The sequence below is a fragment of the Piliocolobus tephrosceles genome, chromosome 1, assembly GCF_002776525.5.
Source record: "Piliocolobus tephrosceles isolate RC106 chromosome 1, ASM277652v3, whole genome shotgun sequence".
Taxonomy (NCBI): domain Eukaryota; kingdom Metazoa; phylum Chordata; class Mammalia; order Primates; family Cercopithecidae; genus Piliocolobus; species Piliocolobus tephrosceles.
In genome coordinates, this window is record NC_045434.1 from 129,487,494 (window position 1) to 129,510,301 (window position 22,808).

Genomic DNA, 22,808 nt, shown 5'->3' on the forward strand with positions numbered 1-22,808 from the left:
ACATACATACACATACACACAATTTAAACTCTATAACACAGTTGCCTCATATACTCATTTTCAAGTTTATATTTAGTGCTGGCTTATTGCAGGTGCAGTTCCAACGTATCCCTAACATGGAATCGAAAATGGAGAATGAGTGACTACCTGTAAAGGAAGTTTATGCTTTTGAACAAGGGCAGATTTTCTTCTCTGGATATATCCCCAAAAGAGAGAGACAGGAAATTCCATTTCTCTTGTTTTAGCAATGATGTGGTTGAAATTTGAGATGTACTTGCTTCAGAATTTCCTGGGCCTGAATTGTTGGGAAAGCTAAGATTTTTCCCAACACTCAGCTATCAGCCTCAATCACCTAAATGTGAGTTTGAATGTTATTCACAGAAAACTCTACATGAATGGACACAAGCACAGTAAGTTTTTTATTGTTAAATTACTATGTTACCATATGCAGAGCAAAAAGTAAAGGGACTGATCTACTTGTGCATTCACATTTTAAATTCTTGAATAATGAACAAGTGAACAAATGATCAGTTACGAAAGGAAAACTGAAGCAAGGGTTTCCTTACAAGTCTTCTAATTTCTCTAATAATTATAGAAAACATGCTCAAAAACTTTAGAAAAACATTTTTCTGTATGTGATATATTAATTAATAAACTATGTTTACCTCATTAAATTGGAAAGACTCAATATTAAGGAAAGTTTATATCCGGCTAATGCAATTATCATTTGGATATAATATAGGCATCAAAAAATAAAGGAGTGGCATAAATTTTTCCAAAATGTTAACACTTAATGCTGAGTTTCCAGTTCCAGAATTGTCCACTCCCCTTGAGGCGAACAACCTTCAGAGGAAAAACTAGCCATGGTGATGCTCGCTGAGGAATCATCAAGTGGAGATGTTAGTTCACTCCATCTGTTCAAAGTGTCAATATGTGCTATACCCTGAGGTTTTGAGCTATCTCGTGCTAAAAGTAGTGTCTGATTGATTAGATACTGTGCTAAATTTAAGTCTTCAGGAACGGAATTTGTAACATCTAAGTTTGAATCCTGTTCAGAGAGCAGTTGCTTTAGTAGTGTCCAATCTTGTTTTGCAAAATGTTGGTCATCTTCAAAATCCATATCTGTAACATGTGTTTCTGATTCCACTTTCTGCTCAAATGCTTCTATTACATCCATCTCATATATTGGAGACAGGGTTTTTGAAGGCCGATGGTCATACATGCAGGTTAGTGCCAGTGTGTCACAATCATCTATGTCTCCTGAAATAATTCATAATACTACACAATGTAAAAATTGCACGTTGCTACCCTTCAGAGTTTTGTAGAATATTAACACAATATAACAGTGATAGTCCAAAAAAAAAAAAAAAAACAACACAATGGGAAAAATAACATCTATACAAAATTGACAAGATTTTTGAGGCATTTTTCTGTGTTAAAAATTCAAGGGTAACGTTTAGAAGCAAAATCAACATAGGCAACTAACAATAATTCTCCATAGTTTAATTTGAAAACCTGTGATACAGAAAACACATTATTTAAACATAAACATAGAATGTGAACATATATCTAATTCACTACAATAGAAAAAGAGAAAAAAAAGACATAGTGTTTTGATGATGACTTAGGGTAAGTCCGTTGCAAAAGCAGGGGGGGGATAAATACATTTCACCTAAAGGCTTATTTGTATATTGCACATGCAAAGGAAGATGCCAGCAAAGACAAACAAACAAAAAAGTACAACTTCAAAGACCTCCTTATTCTTCCGATTTTGCTGAACAGGAAACTACTGATCAGTATTTTTCTTAGTTATAATACACAATAGCTACTCAGTTAGCCACTATTGCATATTTTAAATGTGGGTCATTAGTCTGAATTACTATAATAAGGAAGACAAAAAACACAAAACAATTAGACAGAAAATCATCTAAACAATATGAAATAAGCCTGGGCTTTTTTCATATATTATCATTGCTTCTAAATATAATCTCTTTTAGGAAATTTATCTTTTTATTTGAAAATTTTAGAATAGAGAGATCCTGAAAATTTTAATCTCTGCAAAATGTATATAAATTGTAAATCAATCTAGTTGTCAAAATAGTTCAGTACTTTTAGTTACATATTACTAGAGTTATTGCACAGGCCTTTTATATACTATCAAGTCTATAAATCATATCCAATGTATAATAAAATTTCTATTAGTCAAGAATTATTGTGTTAAATTATACATAAATAACTAAATAGCAGCAAACTAAGGTTTTCCTTTTATTCTTTCATGTAAAATCTCTTAGTAGGTTAGCTCTATATAACAATCAAAATGTTTACTATATATTACTTCTTCATTAGGATTTTTAAGTGAACAATAAAGAATGAGTAACTAGCTAATTTTCATATTAAGAAATTTTTCATTTAAAATTTTAATCTGTTGCTTAAGTAATTATTCTATCTGACTAAAATATAACATTAAGGGCTTCATACAACTTTAAAATTTTATAAACTTCTTTTCTTATGCATTTAGCATTTCTATTTCTGTACATTACCTGCAGATAAAGCAATATTAGCTTTTTCAGTAGTGGCAGAATGGCTCTCTTTCACTGGACCTTCCTGAGGCAGAACTTGACTCCGAAAGGAGTCTAGAGATTTTGTAGAGCTGTTCTTTGGTATGTCAGAATTGGGTTCTCTTTGATGAAGCTCCAAGTGACACGGTCTTTCTTGAGATTTTACATCACTATCCAAGAATTTGCTGTGTTGCTGAATGTCATTATCTACATTGCTTCCATTGTTTACTTTTTTATCTTCTGGAAGAAGCTGTCTGCCTCTACTGGATAGGACATCTATTGTGTTCTTTTTTTCTGTGGCTGAAACACTCTGTTTATTTTTTCTTGAAGAGTCAATGCTACTAAGATCCAAGAGAGTGCTTTCATTTTTACATACACTATTGCCTTTATTTTGTTTACATTCTAAAATATTATCTTCACTTTCTCGTGAGAATCTGGAATAGCAGGTCCTTCCATGATGTTCATGAGAAATGCCATCAAAAACATCAGAAGGTGAAAAAGAATCTAGAGAAGGCTGAAAGGGAGTATGGACTTCTCCTTCATCTGATCCCAGCTCTTCACATTCATCAACTGAAAGTAAAACTGACCTTTTAAACTTTTTATTTGCAGAAAATTCACGACTTTCATTTTCAGTTGCATCTTCAAAAGCTAAATTAATTATTCCCTGAAACTGCTGAGGAGCTGGGTTAGATACAGAGAAATTTTCTGCAACATTTTCAGCTTCAGATCTTTCATCCTCTGTTTCATCTGCTGAAGAAGATACTTGGTCTATTTCCTGAGCAAACTGGACACTGCCTCGTGGAATATTTTCTTTTTCCCTAGGGTGAACTATTGCAGATCGAGACCAAATTTCTGGCCTTTTCCTAGGGATTTCATCATCACTTGTTGAATTAACTTGGAAAAGATCATTACTACTTTGCTTTTTCATTTTTACTTCAATTCTTAAATTACTATCATAAATTTTTAATTCTTCAGGAGTACTGGTATCACTGCTACTTCTTCCAAGAAAATCATGGCACAGCATAGTGCCACATTTAGAGATACCTCTGTCATTTGACCCATCATCATCCTGAGACCCTCCGGCATCATAGTCTTCAGATCTGGGCTTTATGTCATCGGAGGATGTGGTAGCACTGCCAGTGTCAGATTCAGGACTCTCTCTCTGATGCAGAACACCAGTACTCAAATTCCAGTGACCCACAAATGGAGTTTCTGGAGTTTCACGGCTCTCTGGAGATTCTGATGTTTCCATATTTTTAGGAGAATTTTTTTCTGATAGCTGTCCTGAAAAACACTTGGAGGAAACATCTGAGTCTGCTGTAGCATGTTTGTCTTCATCCATAGCAGAGGCATCAGACAACTTACTAGAAATTGTCAGTCCTTCCAAAGGAACTTTCAATTTTTTGTCTTCTTGAGCAGAATTTAAGGTACCATTTGCCCTTTCAGGAATACACAGTGAAACATCTTCCACACATTTAATACTTGATTGTTTGTTTGTATCTTTTCTCCCTACTTGGTTCTCCCTATCTGATATCAAATGGATTTGCCCTGCACTTGTTGAGTCTAAATCACAAACTGGATTAGAGTTCAAGGAATTTTCATTTGAATTTGGAACCATGTATTTTAGGGCTGTGGTGCTGTAAAATTTTGAATTTACATTATCACTCCCATCAGAATGACAACATATGTTAGCTGCATTGCAATGATCTATTTCTTTGTGATTGGGAAATTTTGTTTCATTTTTATCTAAACAAATCTGTTTGGATTCCAGTTTGTGTTTTAATGATTTATCCAGCTTTGAAATATTTTGACATTCTAACGCCAACTTTTCTTTTTCTTGATCATGTAATGGCTTTTGTAGGTCAAGCCTGCAGGATGACTGGAGTGCTTCTGCATCACTGATTTCAGACGCAAGATTAATGAGAGGTTTGTGAGGCTTCTGCTCAGAAACACTGTCCTTGTTGTTATTTTCACGCACATCATGAAACATACTTTTTTGGACAATAGAAGTTTCACTTTTTAAAGGTCTTTGGGAGGAAGGATGAGTTTTTGATATAACCTGTCCAGGAAGCATTTTCTGTTTTGAATCTTTATTATTCAAAGTTTCACCTTTCTTTGACTGATTTAGATTTTTAGGCATTGCCACTATTTTTGCATTAACTTTAGGCAAAGCTGTGTGTACTTGCTTGACGATTTTTCTCTTAGGTGCTTGTTTCTCTGTAGTTGTATTATGGTCCAACTTTGCCACATTTTCATCAGACTGCCTTGAAGAGACTGAAGATTTTACTGAGTTTGGTGACTCTCCTTGGGATCCTAAGAAAAGTAAGAGGGTATATTCAGAAATGTATTATCACCTCCAATTTGTGAGTAAAATTTAATATTTGTTTTAAAATTACTTCAGAAAAAATAAAATCAAGACCACAATGGAAAGGTAACATATCTATGATCAAATGGACAAGCACAGATTAGGAATCAGTTACATGATAAAACAAAGAAAAAAAATCTCAATTAGAAATATAGAGGGACTACTCCAGGGTCCCAGTAAAAATTACTAAAATAGGATCTCTCTTCCTCAAATAAAGAGACTTGATTTTTATGCCAAAACTGGATTTGCAAAAATATATGAGGGTAAAAAAATTGGATTTTCTTTTATCAAAGGAGCAAGAAAGGTCTTCCCTTTGAAGTTTCTGGAGAAAAAAAAATAGTGTGTTCTACATAGTTGAAAAGGAGAATCAAGCTAAATATAAAATAAATAGAACTGTTAAAATTGTTGCAGCTGTTTTCTTCAAACATGAATAAAACCAATTTACTTGTCATAACCAGATTATTACTACTGTAGCTCATTAGGGTTAACAACTTAGATCTCCAGTGGAAACTAGAACTGCTGACTGGAAAGAAGGGGATTAATTTGGGGAATCCATTTGTTTACACTGGTGAAAGTCTTAGAGATGATATTTTGGACATTCAAATCTGTCAAACAGAATTATCAAATATTTTTAAATGTTTAATATTTAGCTATTACTAGGATATGAAAATATTTTCTCTGCCTTATTTTTAATTGATTTTCAGTAATAATTCATAATCCAAATCAAAACTGTTTTTAGGATTTTACAAACTGCTTTTACATATGTGAAAGCTTGATACAGAAAAGCAATTTTGAAAAACAGTTATTATGTTAGCAAATTATGCGATCTGATCAGTACTCTTTTCCTTGTCAGAACACTGAAAAACAATGGACTCATACAGATTCTGGAAGGGAAATTCTTCCTCCTTATGGATCATAGTTGTTTGTACTGCACTATTATTATTATTATTATCTTTTTTTTGAGATAAGAGTGTCGCTGTGTCGCCCAGCCTGGAGTGCAGAGGCACGATCTCGGCTCCCTGCAACCTCCACCTCCTAGGTTCAAGCAATTCTCCTGTCTCAGCCTCCCAAGTAGCTGGGACAACAGGCACACACCATCACACCTGGCTAATTTTTGTGTTTTTAGTAGAGATGGGGTTTCACTATATTGGTCAGGCTGGTCTTGAACTCCTGACCTCAGGTGATTCACCCGCCTTGGCCTCCCAGAGTGCTTGGATTACAGGCGTGAGCCACTGCGCCCAGCCTACACTATTACTTTTTAAAGAGCTCTTTAGTACCAGTTTTACAAATGAAATTCCTATAATTAACAATGGAACTTTCAAGAAACATGGGCATAATATTTAAAAGGACCAGAAATGCAGCTAAACTAGTGACTCCCTTAATTATTTCTCTCACAAGAGACAATAAAACCAAACAGAGGCCAGGTGTGTTGACTCATGCCTGTAATCCCAACACTTTGGGAGGCAGACGAAGGAGGATTGCAGTGTGATCACGCCACTGTACTCTAGCCTGGGTGACAGAGCAAGACCCTGTCTCAACAATAACAACAACAAAACAACAAAACCAAACCTACATCCCAAAACACCTGTCTGAAAAGTATACAATCTCAGCTCTATGGTGTGAAACAAACACAAAATGAGTAAAACCACATTTTGCTTATTTGCTACTGAAGTTCCAAATCAGAGTTTGGCTTATCCAGTTTACATAAGGAAATAATTTCAAGATATCCAGTACTATTTCAGCTTTACCTTGAGTTTTAGTAAGATTAGATGGGGCACTCTTTGTCCTCTGCTGAACTGCACCATATCCATTGCTAGTTCCTCTTTTCTTCAAAATTGCCTGTGGTACTGGCTCACTACATCCTTTGCCACTGACCTTCTTTAGTACACTAAGAAAAATTATTTGCATTCAGTATTACACTGAGATTCCAAAACATGAACTTTTTAAAAGACCGATACCTGAAACAGTTTTTTTTCAAGAAATAAAAAATACATCTCTCCTGAAAATAGAAAAATCATATGCTCATAAGTCTTTTAAGTTTATGAAACTGTAGATCAAGTATAATAAAGCAATGCGTAATCATATACCATAGTACACATTAAGATATTCTTTTAAATATTGTGCCTCATTTTGCATATACTAATTTCTTTTAATAAACTGTGTTAAATTATGCAAACACACTAAAATTTTTTAACAAAAAATAAAAGATATTTTAAAAATATTTAGCTAGCAGTTAGTATAGAATTAACTTTGAGAGAAAGCTAACAGATAGGTTAAAACACCGAATGAAGACCTACCTGTTATTTATATTAGTGTCTTGTTCATGAATACTTTTTTTATTGGAAGTTCCATTGGTAGCTTTTGAAACAGGTCGAGATTTTATGGCTAAAAATTAAGAAAAAGTGAGTCATAAGATAGAATACATTAAATATGTAACAAATATGTATAAGTTTACTGGTTAGACACTATCAACAAAATGAAATATTAAAGTGGGAAGGACTACATTTTCTCTCAATTTGCATAAGTACATATAAATAAGTATTCTGTTGGCATTTGAAACTAAATAAAAGCCCAAATACAGGTTTAGGTTTTTGTTTTTTTAAGGAACTTTAACTGTCAGGAGATATTAAAAATTACAGTGCTAAAACCCACCTACAGTGGAATTTTTGACACTATCTACACTGTTTTTCACCATCTGTGCTGGAGAATCACAAAAGAATAGTTTATGTCCAGAAGGCTTTTCTTCTCCTATTGATCCATTTTCTTTTGGTTCATCCAGACATTCAGTCGAAATTGAGAATTCCATACTTGAATCTGTGGATCTGCTGGAGGGTCCTGCGATGCTGAGGCATGGAGAATCCTTCCCTGTCGCTTTCTTCAAAGGCTTTGCTTTGGCTTGCACATTTAAGTTTCCGGTGAGTACCTTGGGTCTGGCACCTGTAATTTGCCCTTCCTCATTTCTCACTCCTTTTCCATTTAGTAAATTCTTCTGTCCAGTTGCTGCTGCTGCTGCTGCTGTTGCTGATCTTTCTACAACTTGTCTAGGTGACATGTTTTCCAACCGTGCATTATCACCATTTCCTGTTTTGGATTTTATTATAGTTTTGGGCTTTCCAGAAATATTTTTCCCCCCAGTTTTTAGTTGTTTTGTAATCTTAGATGCTATTTTTGTACCATCTTTTTCCTTTACATCATCTTGCTTCAGAGTTTTATTTATACTATTTCTATTGGTACTTGATGAATGTCCAGATGCTCCTAATCCATCGGATTTCATCTTTTTATTAGTAGAGAGATAACTCCAACACTCTTTCTTGTTATTTCCCCTCCAAGATTTGATTTTTATATCACCAGAGTCAGAAACTTGTTTCTTTTGCTATAAAGAAGAAAAAAAATACTTTGTAATTTGACTGAAATCTTTAACATATAATATTATATGTTTCCAAAAGCCAGTCTTTCAAAGAAGAAAAAAATAGAAAAGTTCAATTTTTGATTTAAGGTCAAAGCTTAAACTGTCTTTGATCATTTGGATCAAAACTTTGTCTCAGACTACCTTAATCAAATCTGAAATACAGCGTAAGTGTTTATTTTAAAGGCATGCTATTCTATTAAATTAAATAAATAAATAAATAACAGGAATGCTTTTTTAATGTATGAAGTTTTGGTATAAATTAATGTCTATAAAGATTCAGGATGCCTTGAGTAATGATAATATCCAAGATTTTTTAGAAGACTTACTCCCATGTTTTATACTACATCTTTTGTATATATCATCCCACTTAATCCTCACAACAGTCCCATGAAATAGCTCCTGTGGCTGTTTCTATTTCTTAGACAAGAAATTGAGGATTAAAGTAGGTATGTGATTTACCCCAGGTCTCAGGTTGGTGAGGGATGGAACCAGGACTTGAACTCATGATTTAACCTCACACCGAAGTCATCTATATGGCATAATTTGAGGGATATTATAAAGATTTTCAATAAAAATTCTCTCTTCAACCTTATCCCAAGTGCCAGAAATTTTATCATTAAAGACTTAATCCTCTGTGGGAAGAATACTTTACTTCTTGGAGTCCTTATTTAAAAAAAAAAATTTTTTTTAAAGCTCCTAGGAAGCACAGCACATCAATACACTACATCTGCAAAGCTTGGTTTTTGGACAAATAAGATACTAGTACAGCACTGGCTGGCTATAGGAAGTGAAGGAAAAGGGATCCTAAAAATCGGTGAAATAGCCTAAAAAGGGACAAATAAAATGGCACTGAAGATAAATGTACCTACTTCATTATTTTCCTTAGAACCAACCCTGATATGAAAGGGAACAAAGAAAATTTTTAAGTTGGTAGAAATTCTAGGATAATATTTTAAGATTATATTGTCATTCTTTTTTTTCTTCCTTTTTTTTTTTTTTTTTTTTTTTTTGAGACAGAGTCTTGCTCTGTCACCCAGGCTGGAGTGCAGTGGCCCAATCTCAGCTCACTGCAACCTCCGCCTCCCAGGTTCAAGCAATTCTCCTGCCTCAGCCTCCCAAGTAGCTGGGACTATGCTGCCACACTTGGCTAATTTTTTTTGTATTTCAGGAGAGATAGGGTTTCACCGTGTTGCCCAGGCTGATCCTGAACACCTGAGCTCAGGCAATCCGCCTGCCTCGGCCTCCCAAAGTGCTAGGATTACAGGTATGAGCCACTGTGCCCAGCCAATATTGTCATTTTTTTTTTTGAGATGGAGTCTTGCTCTGTCACCAGGCTGGAGTACAGTGGTATAATCTCGGCTCACTGCAACCTCTGCTTCCTGGGTTCAAGCAATTCTCCTGCCTCAGCCTCCCGAGTAGCTGGGACTACAGGCATGCGCCACCACGCCCAGTTAATTTTTGTATTTTTAGTAGAGACAGGGTTTCACCATGTTGGCCAGGATGGTCTTGATCTCTTGACCTCGTGATCTGCCCACCTGGGCCTCCCAAAGTGCTGGGATTATAGGCATAAGCCACCGTGCAGGTCCTATTGTCATTCTTTATGTAAGTATGCAAATGGTTCTTTTTTTCCCCCCTTTGGAAGCTGTATGAGATTGTAGAGGTCTGAGGCAGAGCCTGTGCTCTCTTCATCTTTCGTATCCCTCGGCACCATATCACATATCGGATAATCAAAAAAACAAACAAACAAACAAAAAACGTAATGTTGTTAACACTGGGCATATATTGCATATTTTGATATGCAGTTTAAGGTCTATTTTTAAATACGAAAAGCTTCCAATTACATTAAAAGTTGTCAAAGATAAAATAACATACATGAATATGTGTGCACACAAAAAAATACACAATAAATAATTTGGTTAAATTTAGAAAAAAGGAAAGCATGGTGATAAAGCAACCACTAGATTCTTGTCCTAGTCTTGCCTCTAACCAACCTGGGACATTTCAGAAATTATTAACAGCTTTGGGTCTCAGCTTATGCCTGTCCACAGGGTAGAGACTGGTCCTATTCACAGCAGTCTTCCAGGATTCCATTAAAAAGTTCATATAGACTTAGTCCTCATTTTTTGTTTTCTTGCTCAAATCTTAGCTCAAAAAATAACATTTCTCTATTTTTAATACCTAAAACCAGGCTGACTTCTGCTTTTAGAACTCCTTCCCACCCTTAACACTAACTCTACTTAATTTATTCTATCTTTGAATTTATGCATCTTGAAGTATGGGTGAAATCTATATAGTATACGGTATAGCTGTATGCCTTGAAATATTTCACAATAGGCCAGGTGTAGATTGCTTGAGCCCAGGAGCCTGAGACCAGCCTAGGCAACATGGCAAAACTCTGCCTCCACAAAAAAAAAACCATAAACATTAGCCAGGCATGGTAATTTGGGCCTATGCCAGCTATTAAGGAAGCTGAGGTGGAAGGATCCCTTGAGCCCAGAAGGTCAAGGCTGCAGTGAGCCTTGATTATGCCACGCCACTCCAGCCTGGATGACAGAGTGAGACCTTGTCTCAAAAAATGGGAAAAATTAAACATAATCAAAAGAAGACAGAAGAGTATAATGAATCCTCACATACCTAATAGCCAGCTCTAAAAATTATTATTAATTCCCATTTTGTTTCATACACACCTACCCCTATTTTATTTTGAAGCAAATCCCAGATATCATATATTTGATTCTTAAGTACTTCGGTACTAAGCATTCTTCTTAAATTGCTCTATGACGGAAAAATGAAGCAGGCAACAACAACCACCACAACAAAACAAACAAACAAAAAACCTCTTCCCTGTCTTATCTGATAAACTTTCTCCCACCTCCTAGATAGCTCATCCCTGTTTGGAAAACACATTTATTTGCTCCACATTTATTGAGCACTTACTACATACCAGGTAATTGCACATAAATTATTTCACGTAATTTTCACAATAATCCTGCAAGGTTTTATTATTCCATTTTATAAATAAGCAAACTGAGACTCACAGATGACACATAATAAATGTAAAACCAAAATCTGAACTCTTAATTTTATGTCCAGCATCCATTTCAGCATATCACTGTCTTTCTGGGGGAAACTTACTTCCTTCCCATTGGGAAGGAAACTGTTTCCTTCCAACTGTTCTTAACAGAAAAAAGACTTAGACAACCACAAAGTCAGGAGGATGAGGAAAAATAATGAAACGTTGTTCTATTTTGCAATAAGGCAAGGAAGGAGGAAAAGCCTGGTTGGTAGCAGGGGAAAGGAAGGCAAGTAGATTAATTCCTCGGGGCCTTTAAAAAACACGGGGATAACAGGGAACACAGAAAAAAATGTCCTAGTGCACCATTTCCTAGAGTATGTTCTGTGGAATCATATAATATGCTTTAAAAGGGTTGAGGGGGCCGGGTGCAGTGGCTTACACCTGTAATCCCAGCACTTTAGGAGGCTGAGGCTGGTGGATCACAAGGTTAGGAGATCAAAACCATCCTGGCTACCACGGTGAAACCCAATCTCTACTAAAAATACAAAAAATTAGCCGGGCGTCCTGGTGGGTGGTGGGTGCCTGTAGTCCCAGCTGCTCGGGAGGCTGAGGCAGGAGAATGGCACGAACCCGGGAGGTGGACCTTGCAGTGAGCCGAGATCGCGCCACTGCACTTCAGCCTGGGTGACAGAGCGAGACTCTGTCTCAAAAAAAAAAAAAAAAAAGGGTTGAGGGAACCCTAGTCATATTCCATAGCTATAACATTGGGGGAAATTTTGGATGCAATAATTCAAAAGTAGTTCTTTAGTGTTTCTCAGCACTTTCAAGGTGTAATATGCATCATCGGTCTATAAGAGGAGCTATGGGGCCGGGCGTGGTGGCTCACGCCTGTAATCCCAGCACTTTGGGAGGCCGAGACGGGCAGATCACCTGAGGTTGGGTGTTCGAGACCAGCCTGACCAACATGGAGAAACCCTGTCTCTACTAAAAATACAAAATTAGCCGGGCGTGGTGGGACATGCCTGTAATCCCAGCTACTCAGAAAGCTGAGGGAGGAGAACTGCTTGAACCCAGGAGGCTGAGGTTGTGGTGAGCCAAGAACGTGCCATTGCACTCCAGCCTGGGCAACAAGAGCGAAACTCTGTCTCAAAAAAAAAAAAAAAAAAAAAAAAAAAAGAGGAACTATGGTGTATGTAGCAACTCTCCAACTTATAGTTGATGTTAGATGGAGCTCGTATCTTGTGAAATGCACTTTGGAAACAATCCTAAGAGGTTAACTGGCAAAAACTCTAGTTTCCCGGTTTCTCACTCAAGACATTTGGAGCTTGACTTCTTCCTCAAGCCATGAGAACTCTCGGTTGTGGCTTGGAGCTGCATTAGTTCGTATCAACTGGCTGATGAGGGAGAAAAAAGGATTTCCTATTCCACTCTGCTAGGGCAATATGTTCATTGCATTCCAAACTGGAACTCTCAATGTATGTCTATCATTGTACCACACAGAGAAGGTTAGAATAATTTTGTACTTTGAATATATTATTGCTTAAGTGAACATCTGTAAGTTAGTTTGGAACCCTAACCGTCATTAATAACATTTTTGGGAAGAAAAATTTATTTCAGGTTATAAGGAAAACAACAAGTAACTTTGTGGATGGTAAAACAAACAAACAAACAAAAAACACATAAAACATGACATCTACCATCTTAACCATTTAATATACTTAAGTACTCTTTAACACACTTCAGTAACAGTGTAGTAACATTAGCTGCATGCACTTTGTTGCACAACAGATAACTTTTCAACTTGCAAAATGGAAACTCTGTACTCACTGAACAACTCCCCCTTTCTCCCTCCCCCTAGTTTTCAGCAACCACAATACTACCTTCTAAGAGTTCAACTACTTTAGATACCTCATATAACAAGTAACTTTTAAAGTAAAACACAGTTGTACTCTTAGTACTAATTGCTTTTTTCAAAAACACCAAAAATATATTATGTGAATAAAAAACTTTATTTTCGAGATGGAGTTTTGCTCTTGTCACCCAGGCTGGAGTGCAATGGCACAATCTTGGCTCACTGCAACCTCTGCCTCCCAGGTTCAAGCGATTCTCCTTCCTCAGCCTCCTGAGTAGCTGAGATTACAGGTGTGCACTGCCATGCCCAGCTAATTTTTGTATATTTAGTAGGGATGGGGCTTCACCATGTTGGCCAGGCTGGTCTCGAACTCCTGACCTCAGGTGATCTACCCACCTCGGCCTCCCAAAGTATTGGAATTACAGGCGTGAGCAACCACGCCCGGCCTAAAATCTTCTTTTTTAAGAAGTAGGCTAATTAGAAAAAAAGACATTGAATTTAGGTCTAGAGTTCTAAACAACTGCCAATAGACTGAAATAGCTCTGTTAGCTGCCAAAAAGGTTTTCAAGGAAATGAAAAAGGTACATACTTCCAGTGCCAGTTGGATATAAAAAATTCACTTTAAAACATTTATTAAATGTTCACTTGATTTAGAAAAATTTTCCATTAAGAAATAGCTTCAATTAATGAACAGATTTTTAAAACTTTTTCTGAAATATAAAATAAACTTTAAATAATTTGTTATCTTTTTCATTTGTACCTATAAAATTTAGAAAGTTTACCTGTGAACTACTGAATATAGGCTTTTTGCCAAGTCTTCGATCATCACCTTTGTCAAATGCAGCTGTAGAAAGAAACAGCAATTTATTTTTATAGGGAACATTATTACACCTTAGAAGTAAAGGAAAAATAGTATGTCAGCAGAAAAAAAGTCATATTTTAATGGAAATAACTTAATAAACCTGAAACCAATCTAGTATACAAAACAACTCCCTATTATATTTTAGATTTTTTTAAAAAGAACCTCATTTTCTATCTGACTCTCTGGCCCCTAGGTTTTATGTTATTAAAATTAATAAATAAGAACTGTACAATCTCACAGAGAAGATTCATACATTTACAAAAACATGAGAATTTTCTCAAACCGTGACATTTTAGATAATTGGTTTCATTTAGTTTTCCAAATTAGAAAAAATTACAGATTATGGCAAAGGTAACATTCTACAAGCTATTAAATATGAGAAAATGTTTATACTAAATGTAAAAATACTCTGAAGTTAAAAATATTTTCTGGTTTTGCAGATATATATAATGAGGAAAGAGGAAAGAGAAAAGAAAAAAATAAGGTTCTATTGAAAATAAAACAAGAAACAATCTTCAAAATATCATTCTTTTTATAATTAAATAAAAATTCATTTTATAAGTTAGGTTTATATGGGAATTTATTGCAGAACTTATGTCTACGCTATTCAAATAAGAATGTGAATGATGTCAGGAAAATATGTAGGCTGGAATAATGATATGAGAGCTACAAATATAGTTTAGCAAATGTATTTCTTTCTTTTGACGGTTACTGGGCTTTAAGATTATTTTGAAGAAATGTATGTAATCTCCAAAAATTATTTGATTTTTATTAAAAAATCAGCTAATAAAAAATACATTAAATTATCTGTAACTACCATGCATCTTCCATGATCTCTGTTCTATAGGATATGTGCTATAAGACAAAGCAGGATCCTGAAAATGGCACTACAGGACTGATTTGCACTAAGCAAATAACTCTGCACAATAATACACAGGAAGAAATTAAAATAAAAAATCTCACCCCAAGGTCAGTAACTCAACTATGACATACGAAATGTAGTAACAGACAACCCAGAACTATTCCTTTATCTGGGTTTCCCGAGGAAGTAATTATGCATAAGTCAGGACTCATTATAATTCAACTTATTTAAGATTAAAACATTATTATTACAATGACTCAATGTAATAGAATGAAAAGTCCTTTTTGACAATTCAAAAAGGATTGTTGGATTAGTTGGATAGTTGGATTACCAATAACATTTTATTTAAATATGGGTATTTACAGGTATTTTTAATTAGCACTTTGAAGAATTAAAGAACACTGAAGCTCAACTTAACAATGAAATCCTCTAAAATAGAGAAACACAAAGTTTCCTACTAATCAGGAGTGCGCTGAAAGACACCTACTGAAGGAATGCTGATCTTATCTTGTTACTTCACATTACATACATTTTGTAAAAATAAAACATTTAAAAATCAGCAGAGAAAGAGTCACAAGGAAAAAAATGTCCAATTTCTAAGACCTTCTCATAATTTTTGTTTAAAATAATGGAATTTTTTTGAAAAGTGCTCTTCATACCACATCTAGCTACACTATCATGTAATGCTCATAATGTAAAAGCAGATCCTATGCTGATGATACCACTAAAGAATTTAACATATTTATGCATTCTCAAAATATATTTTAACAGATATGGCTTCCATGTTTTACAGTACTAAAATGTTTGCTTCATAAAATTTAGTCTCTTAAAATGTTGTAAAAACTATACACACTGAATACGCCAATATTTTTTCTAAGGCACCTGCTTTAACCCAAGAATACTCATGAAACCATTTTTAGTTCCACACCCTCGAATTTTTATTTTGATATATATTTTTAAACACATGTTCTGAAAAATATACATCTTTTGTTTAATGCTAATGTTTCAGATGATACGTATTAAATGTCACGGACCACTGTGCAGCTCCTGAGGGACAGTCCGCAATAGCACACTGCACATCACCGAACCAATCAGTTGTGAAATAAAGCCGTCTATTCCAGGCAAAACCACAAGAAAGCGTGTCTTACGAAAAAGATGGAAAAGCTTTATGACAAAACATATTTAAAAAGGAGGAAAAAGTATGTTGATACTCTGTTCTATGTGGGCTACATTTTCTTACACTTTTAATCTCTTCACAAGAATGCCTCCAAGCAAATTTGCCTAGAACATTCTTGCTAATGTATAGTAAGATTAAAAATTGATATATATATATATATATATATATAAAGGAAATTAGTTTCATTTTCTAAGAACAGCTAAAAAGCATGATTTATTAAAACTGCCTAAACATATGAGCACCAGTTTCAGTTAGCATCCTATTATCCAACAGAAGCACACAAATGTTAACCTTTCCACTTATCAGAATGCCCTCAAAATATCTGCTGTCACAACGATCATTACATAAGAATTGAAATATCTCAAGGCTAACGTACCTGCTTGGATTTTCTGCTGATCATCTGTGCTCATCAGCTTCCAGCTTTCTGTGTGACGAACAGCATAGAAAGACTGAACCAGGAAGATCCACAGCTTATCACGCAGAGCCTGGATCTTGCACGTAAAACCCTGTGTTCAAGCAACAAATCAGCAGCTGGTGAGAGCCACATTGTCATAGCAACCAGTCATTATTCCTTTCAGAATCTACTTACTCCTAAGCTAGATCAATGATGTCATCATTTAGATTTTTAAGATCGTTGGGTACATGTTATTTATGAAGGCTTACTCATTAATAACAAAATTTTATAAATGAACACAAAGCTAAAAAATCTCATCTTTTCAACCAAACGTTATTTTAAAATACCAATGCCCTTGATATGAACACCTTCTGCAGCCTTTTCATATCAACTATGACATTACAAGGTCAAATGCTCTATGGAATAGTAATAAATATGATATATTTTAAAAACCATTTTTGTTGAACAAATACAGAATGCCAATAATTTGTAATGACCTAATTAATGGCCACTGATTAATTGTACTTAAAAATAAATATTTTAATTTTGTTTCACCACCTAATTTTAAAATATGATTTTTTGAAAAGAAAAATTAAGATTATAAAAATAAAAGACACTGATGATTAAAAACTCTAAAATATACATTTTATACCGAGAAAATTTACTGTAGGACCAGGGAGAAATACTAGAGTTATGCTGTGCCAAATAATATTGCTAAGTGTCACACTACATTTAAAATTACCCAGCCAAAGTGCCAATTTCTAAACTTTTATAAAAACTCCATTTGGAGACAAATGGAATTTTTAAAATTTAGTATTATAAAAAATTCCAAACATATACAAAAGTAGAGATCTTAATCCACCCCTAGGTATCCACTGCCTAGCTTCAATGACCCATGCAACATTTAAAATGCACATTCATTTAAAAATCTTAGTTCAAATATTGCATTATTTTAATAAATTTCATTACATTCAGTACCATTTCCTTTGTACTGTCAGAGTTCAGCAATGTGTCCAGAGCCATAAGAAGAGAGCAACTATTTTCAGTGGTGATATTTTCTTCAATTGCTTTGAAAATTGTGTCCAACAGATCAGCTGTGCTACTCATTGCTTGTGACTATAAAACACAGAAATTAATATTTAAGAGGAATACATACAAAATGCACAAGATATGTGAAAGTCTGGCGTTAACAGATCATTATAACTAGCTGTATGAAGTCAACCAGAAATATTTGTCTTTTCCCTTTCTTTTGTTAAAAAAATCCACATATATGCATATACACAGTTTTTAAAAGCCAACATAGCCCTAAATACAGAATCTAGAAATAAACAATAGGAGTTATTTATTCCGTGAATAATTTTAGAGAAAGTAGCTTCCCAATAAGACATAGAATTCTGCATGGACCATAATTGTATTACTGGCCAGAACAGTATCTTTATGACTTTGGTTTCTAAAATGTGGCTTGCTGAGGGAGGGCTAGAGTTGGCCAGAATTACACTGTGCCTTGCCAGGGCACTCAAACCTGTTCCTCTCACCTTTCTCATCTTGTGAGCCAAAAATCCTGTCCATCACTGTCTTAAATCCTATGTAAACATGCCATCTGCCATGGAGTTTATTTAAATCACATTAATTTAATCAAAAGCAACCTGCATTTAAAAGCACTTACATAATTGAAATCAGAACACAAAGATGGAACTAAATATAGGATACAATTTTAGACATAGTACCTGTAAGAGAAGAGCAAAATTTTCACTCTGAATAATCTTGGAGAAGTTTTCTACAATAAATGCAATACATTTTTCTTGAAGCTGAGACGCCATGGTCAGTGCCACTTCTGTCCACTTCACTCTGGGTAAACTGATGATTAGCCTGTCACTTTCCATCAGAAGAAAAGCAGCATTCTTATCATTCTTAGATTTAAAAAAAAAAATTGGAAAAAGTTAGATGGTATTACTGCCCATAAAGTAACTCTCTAAGCAAATCAAATACTTTTGTTGTTGTGGGATGTTTCCTGCAAAAACAAAATTCCAGGTAGCTAATGTCTTTGTCATTAGTTTTACATATAATGTTTATTTATTCATTCATTCAGAATTATTCAAAAGGGTAAAGTTTGAGCTAGGAAGAAACCAGCTTTAAAAGGTAGCTAAAACAGGTGGGGCATGGTGGCTCATTCCTATAATCCCAGAACTTTGGGAGGCTGAGGAGGGTGGATCACTTGAGGTCAGGAGTTCAAGATCAGCCTGGCCAACATGGTGAAACCCCACCTTTACTAAAAATACAAAAATTAGCCAGGCATGGTGGTGCACAGCTGTAATCCCAGTACTCGGGAGGCTGAGGCAGGAGAGATGCTTGAACCCAGGAGGCGGAGGTTGCAGTGAGCCAAGATCAGACCACTGCACTCCGGCCTGAGTGACAGAGCGAGACTCCGCCTCAGAAAAAAAAAAAAAAGAAAGAAAAAACAAGTAGCTAAAATAAACCTGAGAGCAAAGTGATAATAACTAGAAAGAAAAATTTGTGTTCCCTAAGATTATCACTACTAAGGTAATTTCTGTGCTTATAGATATCATTCATAACTGCATGGCTCCACCAGCATAGCATTCACTCTTTTCTGACTACAAAATATGTGTTCTTTATGCAAATTTGGAAAGGCTAAAAATTACTTATAATTCCCAGGGATTTTCCTCCTCTTCTCTAATTAGGTAAGACTCTACGGTTTATATTTTATTCATTTCATGATTCATTATTATACTATGGAAAAAAACATTCACAAATATTGATCTCTATGGAAAATGGAATGACAATGCACAAATACCATGTACTCCAAGGAAAAGGAAAAAAAGGCAACTTATAGATTACTGTATCTTATTCATGTTTTATTTCCAGTTCTTAAAGCAATACTTAGCAAACAACTATTTACTAATTAGTTACTTGATAGACTGGTAATTGAAAAACATGGCCACAAATTCCATCCACCAAGAGGTGGAATCTATTTCCTCAGTCTTGAATCTAGACTACTAGCCTTTTCACTTGCCTTAACCAACAGTGTTGATGTGCAAGTTCTAAAGCCTAGGCCTCAAGAAGGCTTGCAGCTTCAGTCTTTACCTTCTGAGAATGCTGGGACCGCCAGGCCAAAAGAAGCCCGGTAAGGAAGACCATTTGGTGCAGGAGGACCAGACCCCCAGGTCAGTCCCCAGCTGAATGCAGCCGCCATAGACAAGACCAGCAGAAGAATCACCCAGTGAATTCACAGAACTGTGAGAAGTCTTTTTAAGCCGCTTAGTTCGGGCGTGGTTTGTTACACAGCAATAGATCATTGATAAATCTGGAAATGACTGAAATACCTAACATGGACAGCATCATGTGGACTTTACACAGCCTCTGTTTTTTTTTTTTTGTTTGTTTGTTTTTTTTTAGGTCCAGAAGCACTACATCTTCCCTGATACCATACATCTACATCAGATTCCTTTTATACACACTATAAGAAAATGTGTCGCTTTTTGTTAGAGCACTTAGTTCATTTGTAATTAATCAAACATGAACATTACTATATGATTAATGTCTGTCTCCCTTACTAGGCTGTATGTTCAATGAGTGTAAAACTACCTCTGTTTTAGCTCACCAATGTATCCTCAGGGCCTAGTATAAAACTGGGTTATAGTAGACACTAAAATTTATTTGCTGATCTTTTAACATGATTGGAGACAGAGTCTATCAATCAATCTCTAAGATAACAAGTTTAATCTTTCAACTTCAAAACTAAAAATTTTAACCATTTACTAATAATTCTTTTTTTTTCTTTGACACAAGTCTTGCTCTGTCACCCAGGTTGGAATGTAGTGGCTTGAACATGGCTCACTGCAGCCTCAAACTCCTGAGATCAAGTGATCCTCCTGCCTCAGCCTTTCAAGTAGCCAAAACCATAGGTGCATGCTTATTTTTTAAAAAAGTATTGGCCAGGCGCGGTGGCTCACACCTGTAATTCCAGCACTTTGGGAGGCCGAGGCGGGCAGATCACGAGGTCAGGAGATTGTGACCATCCTGGCTAACATGGCATCCTTACTAAAAATACAAAAAAATTAGCTGGGTGTGGGGGCAGGCACCTGTAGTCCCAGCTACTTGGGAGGCTGAGGGAGAAGACTGGTGTGAACCTGGGAGGCAGAGCTTGCAGTGAGCCAATATCGCACCACTGCATTCCAGCCTGGACGAGAGAGCGAGACCCTGTGGCTGGAATGCAGTGGTGCGATCTCAACTCACTGCAACGGGGTCTTGCTGTGTCACCCAGGCTGGAGCGCAGAGGTGCGATCGCGGCTCACTGCAACCTCCACCTCCCCAGTTTAAGCAGTTTTTGTGCCTCAGTCATGTGAATAGCTTGGATTACAGGTGCACGCCACCATGCCCAGCTAATTTTTTGTATTTTTAGTAGAGACGGGGTTTCACCACGTTGGTCAGGTTGGTCTGAAACTCCTGGCTTCAAGTGATCCATCCGCCTCAGCCTCCCAAAATGCTGGGATTACAGGTGTGAGCTACCATGCCCAGCTCTAAAAAAATTTTTGTAGGGCTGGAGTCTTGCCATGCTGTCCAGGCCGGTCTTGAACTCTTGGCTTCAAGTGATCCTCCCACCTCAGCCTCCCAAAGTGCCGGGATTGTAAGTGTGAGCCACTGCACCCAGCCAATAATCCTTTAAAAATGTATTATATTCTTCCACTGCTTTGAGTAAAAGAAAAAACGTTATATTTTGCTATAATTCGTCTCATTTTTAGAACCATTGTCGTTTCCTCTTCGAGTGACTTCCTGAATAACTGTGCAATTACTAAAAGTTTTAGACAATAAGCTCAATCAGCTCTACTGCAGGCACTGCTCTGGTAAGGAAGCCAAATGTAAGGTATTTAAATAAATTTGGCAGGTATCTCCAAAGTGCTTACTATATACATAATGTGATGTGCTCTGACAGTAGCATTTTTTTAAAAACCACAGATATAGAGTATAACTGTCATAATTTAGCTTGAAAAACTACAATATGGACACAGTTAAATAACATAGGTGATACATGATCTTATTCCATACTCATCTGAATATATGATAAACATTAAATGCTAGAGTATCTTGAGATTCAAAGAAAAAAAAAGTCATACTTTTAGACCAAACACTTAAATTTTAATTCAACAGTTAATACAATCACATAATTTTAAAATTTCAAATATAGGGCCACCCGCTCGGGTCCCCTTCCATGTTGTGGAAGCTTTGTCCTTTCACTCTTCACAATAAACCTTGCTACTGTTAAAAAAAAAAAAAAAAAATTCAAAATGTATAAAGGACATTCTACAAAAAGTCTTCCTCTCCTTCCTGTCCCCAAACCATCCATTTTACGACCAATATTATTTTTTCCCTTATCTTTCCAGTTATTTTATGCATATACAAACAAAACATATATGTAATTTTCTGCTTATTTATCCAAATGAAGGCATTAATATGCACAGTACTCTGTACCTTCCCTTTTACACTTAGCACACATTTTGAATATTCTTCTTACCAGAATATATATTTCTTCTGTTTTAATAGCCATGTAATCGTTCATAATATAGATATATCACAAGTCATTTAACCAGTCCTCTGCTTAAAGATATTTACATTGCTTTCAGTTTTGCTATTATGTCGTAATGACTTACCTTGTATATAACATTATTTCACATATATGTGAAAATATCTACAAGATAAATTTCTAGAAATAGAATTGCTGGTCAATACTACTTCTCTTAACCTGGATTCTGCCTAAAAATTGAGCCTGAGAAACAGGCTTATATGCAGACAGTTTATTTGTGAAGTGATCCTGGGGGATCTGAGGTGCTGGAAGAGTGCAACAGGGAAGAAAGGAAGGAAAGCCAATTCATGGGTGTATTTTCTAGCTCTCTACTACTCAAAGTGGGGTCAGCTAGCCAGAGCCTGTTAGAAATACACAATCTCTGTATCCTCCCTTGACTTACTGAATTAGAATCTGCATTTAAACAAGATCCCCAAGTGTTTTGCAGATACATTAAAGTTCGAAAAGCACTAATACAGAATTCACTATTGTAGGCAACTGGGACTCAATCTTGTTGGGGACCCTCTGAAGAGCTATGAAGGACACACTTTGAATTATCCATCCACCAGACAGAACAAGGAAACATTAACCACTGGCTCTCATCTCCCACTGGTCAAGGGTTTCCCTCAGGGATGTTAACTCTCTTTCACCTCCAGGTTTACACAGGTTCAGAATTGCTGAGCTATAGATATCTCATGTAGAGTAGCAGTGAAGCCTCAGGACAGAAGGTGAGAA

At 35.8% G+C, this 22,808-nt stretch overlaps 1 protein-coding gene across 1 annotated transcript in view; it reads right to left on the reverse strand.

Moving 5' to 3' along the window:
- Positions 1–394: 394 nt before the first annotated feature.
- BTBD8 (BTB domain containing 8) overlaps positions 395–22,808 on the reverse strand; it is a 107,918-nt gene continuing 85,504 nt past the window's right edge. The window contains exons 10-18 of the mRNA XM_026456521.1: positions 18,223–18,405; positions 17,474–17,611; positions 16,478–16,607; positions 13,983–14,044; positions 7,576–8,296; positions 7,221–7,308; positions 6,672–6,811; positions 2,541–4,871; positions 395–1,260 (exon numbers count right to left, since the gene is read on the reverse strand). Of these exons, the coding sequence (XP_026312306.1) occupies positions 791–1,260; positions 2,541–4,871; positions 6,672–6,811; positions 7,221–7,308; positions 7,576–8,296; positions 13,983–14,044; positions 16,478–16,607; positions 17,474–17,611; positions 18,223–18,405 (4,263 nt within the window). The 3' untranslated portion in view covers positions 395–790. The remainder of the gene's footprint in view (positions 1,261–2,540; positions 4,872–6,671; positions 6,812–7,220; positions 7,309–7,575; positions 8,297–13,982; positions 14,045–16,477; positions 16,608–17,473; positions 17,612–18,222; positions 18,406–22,808) is intronic.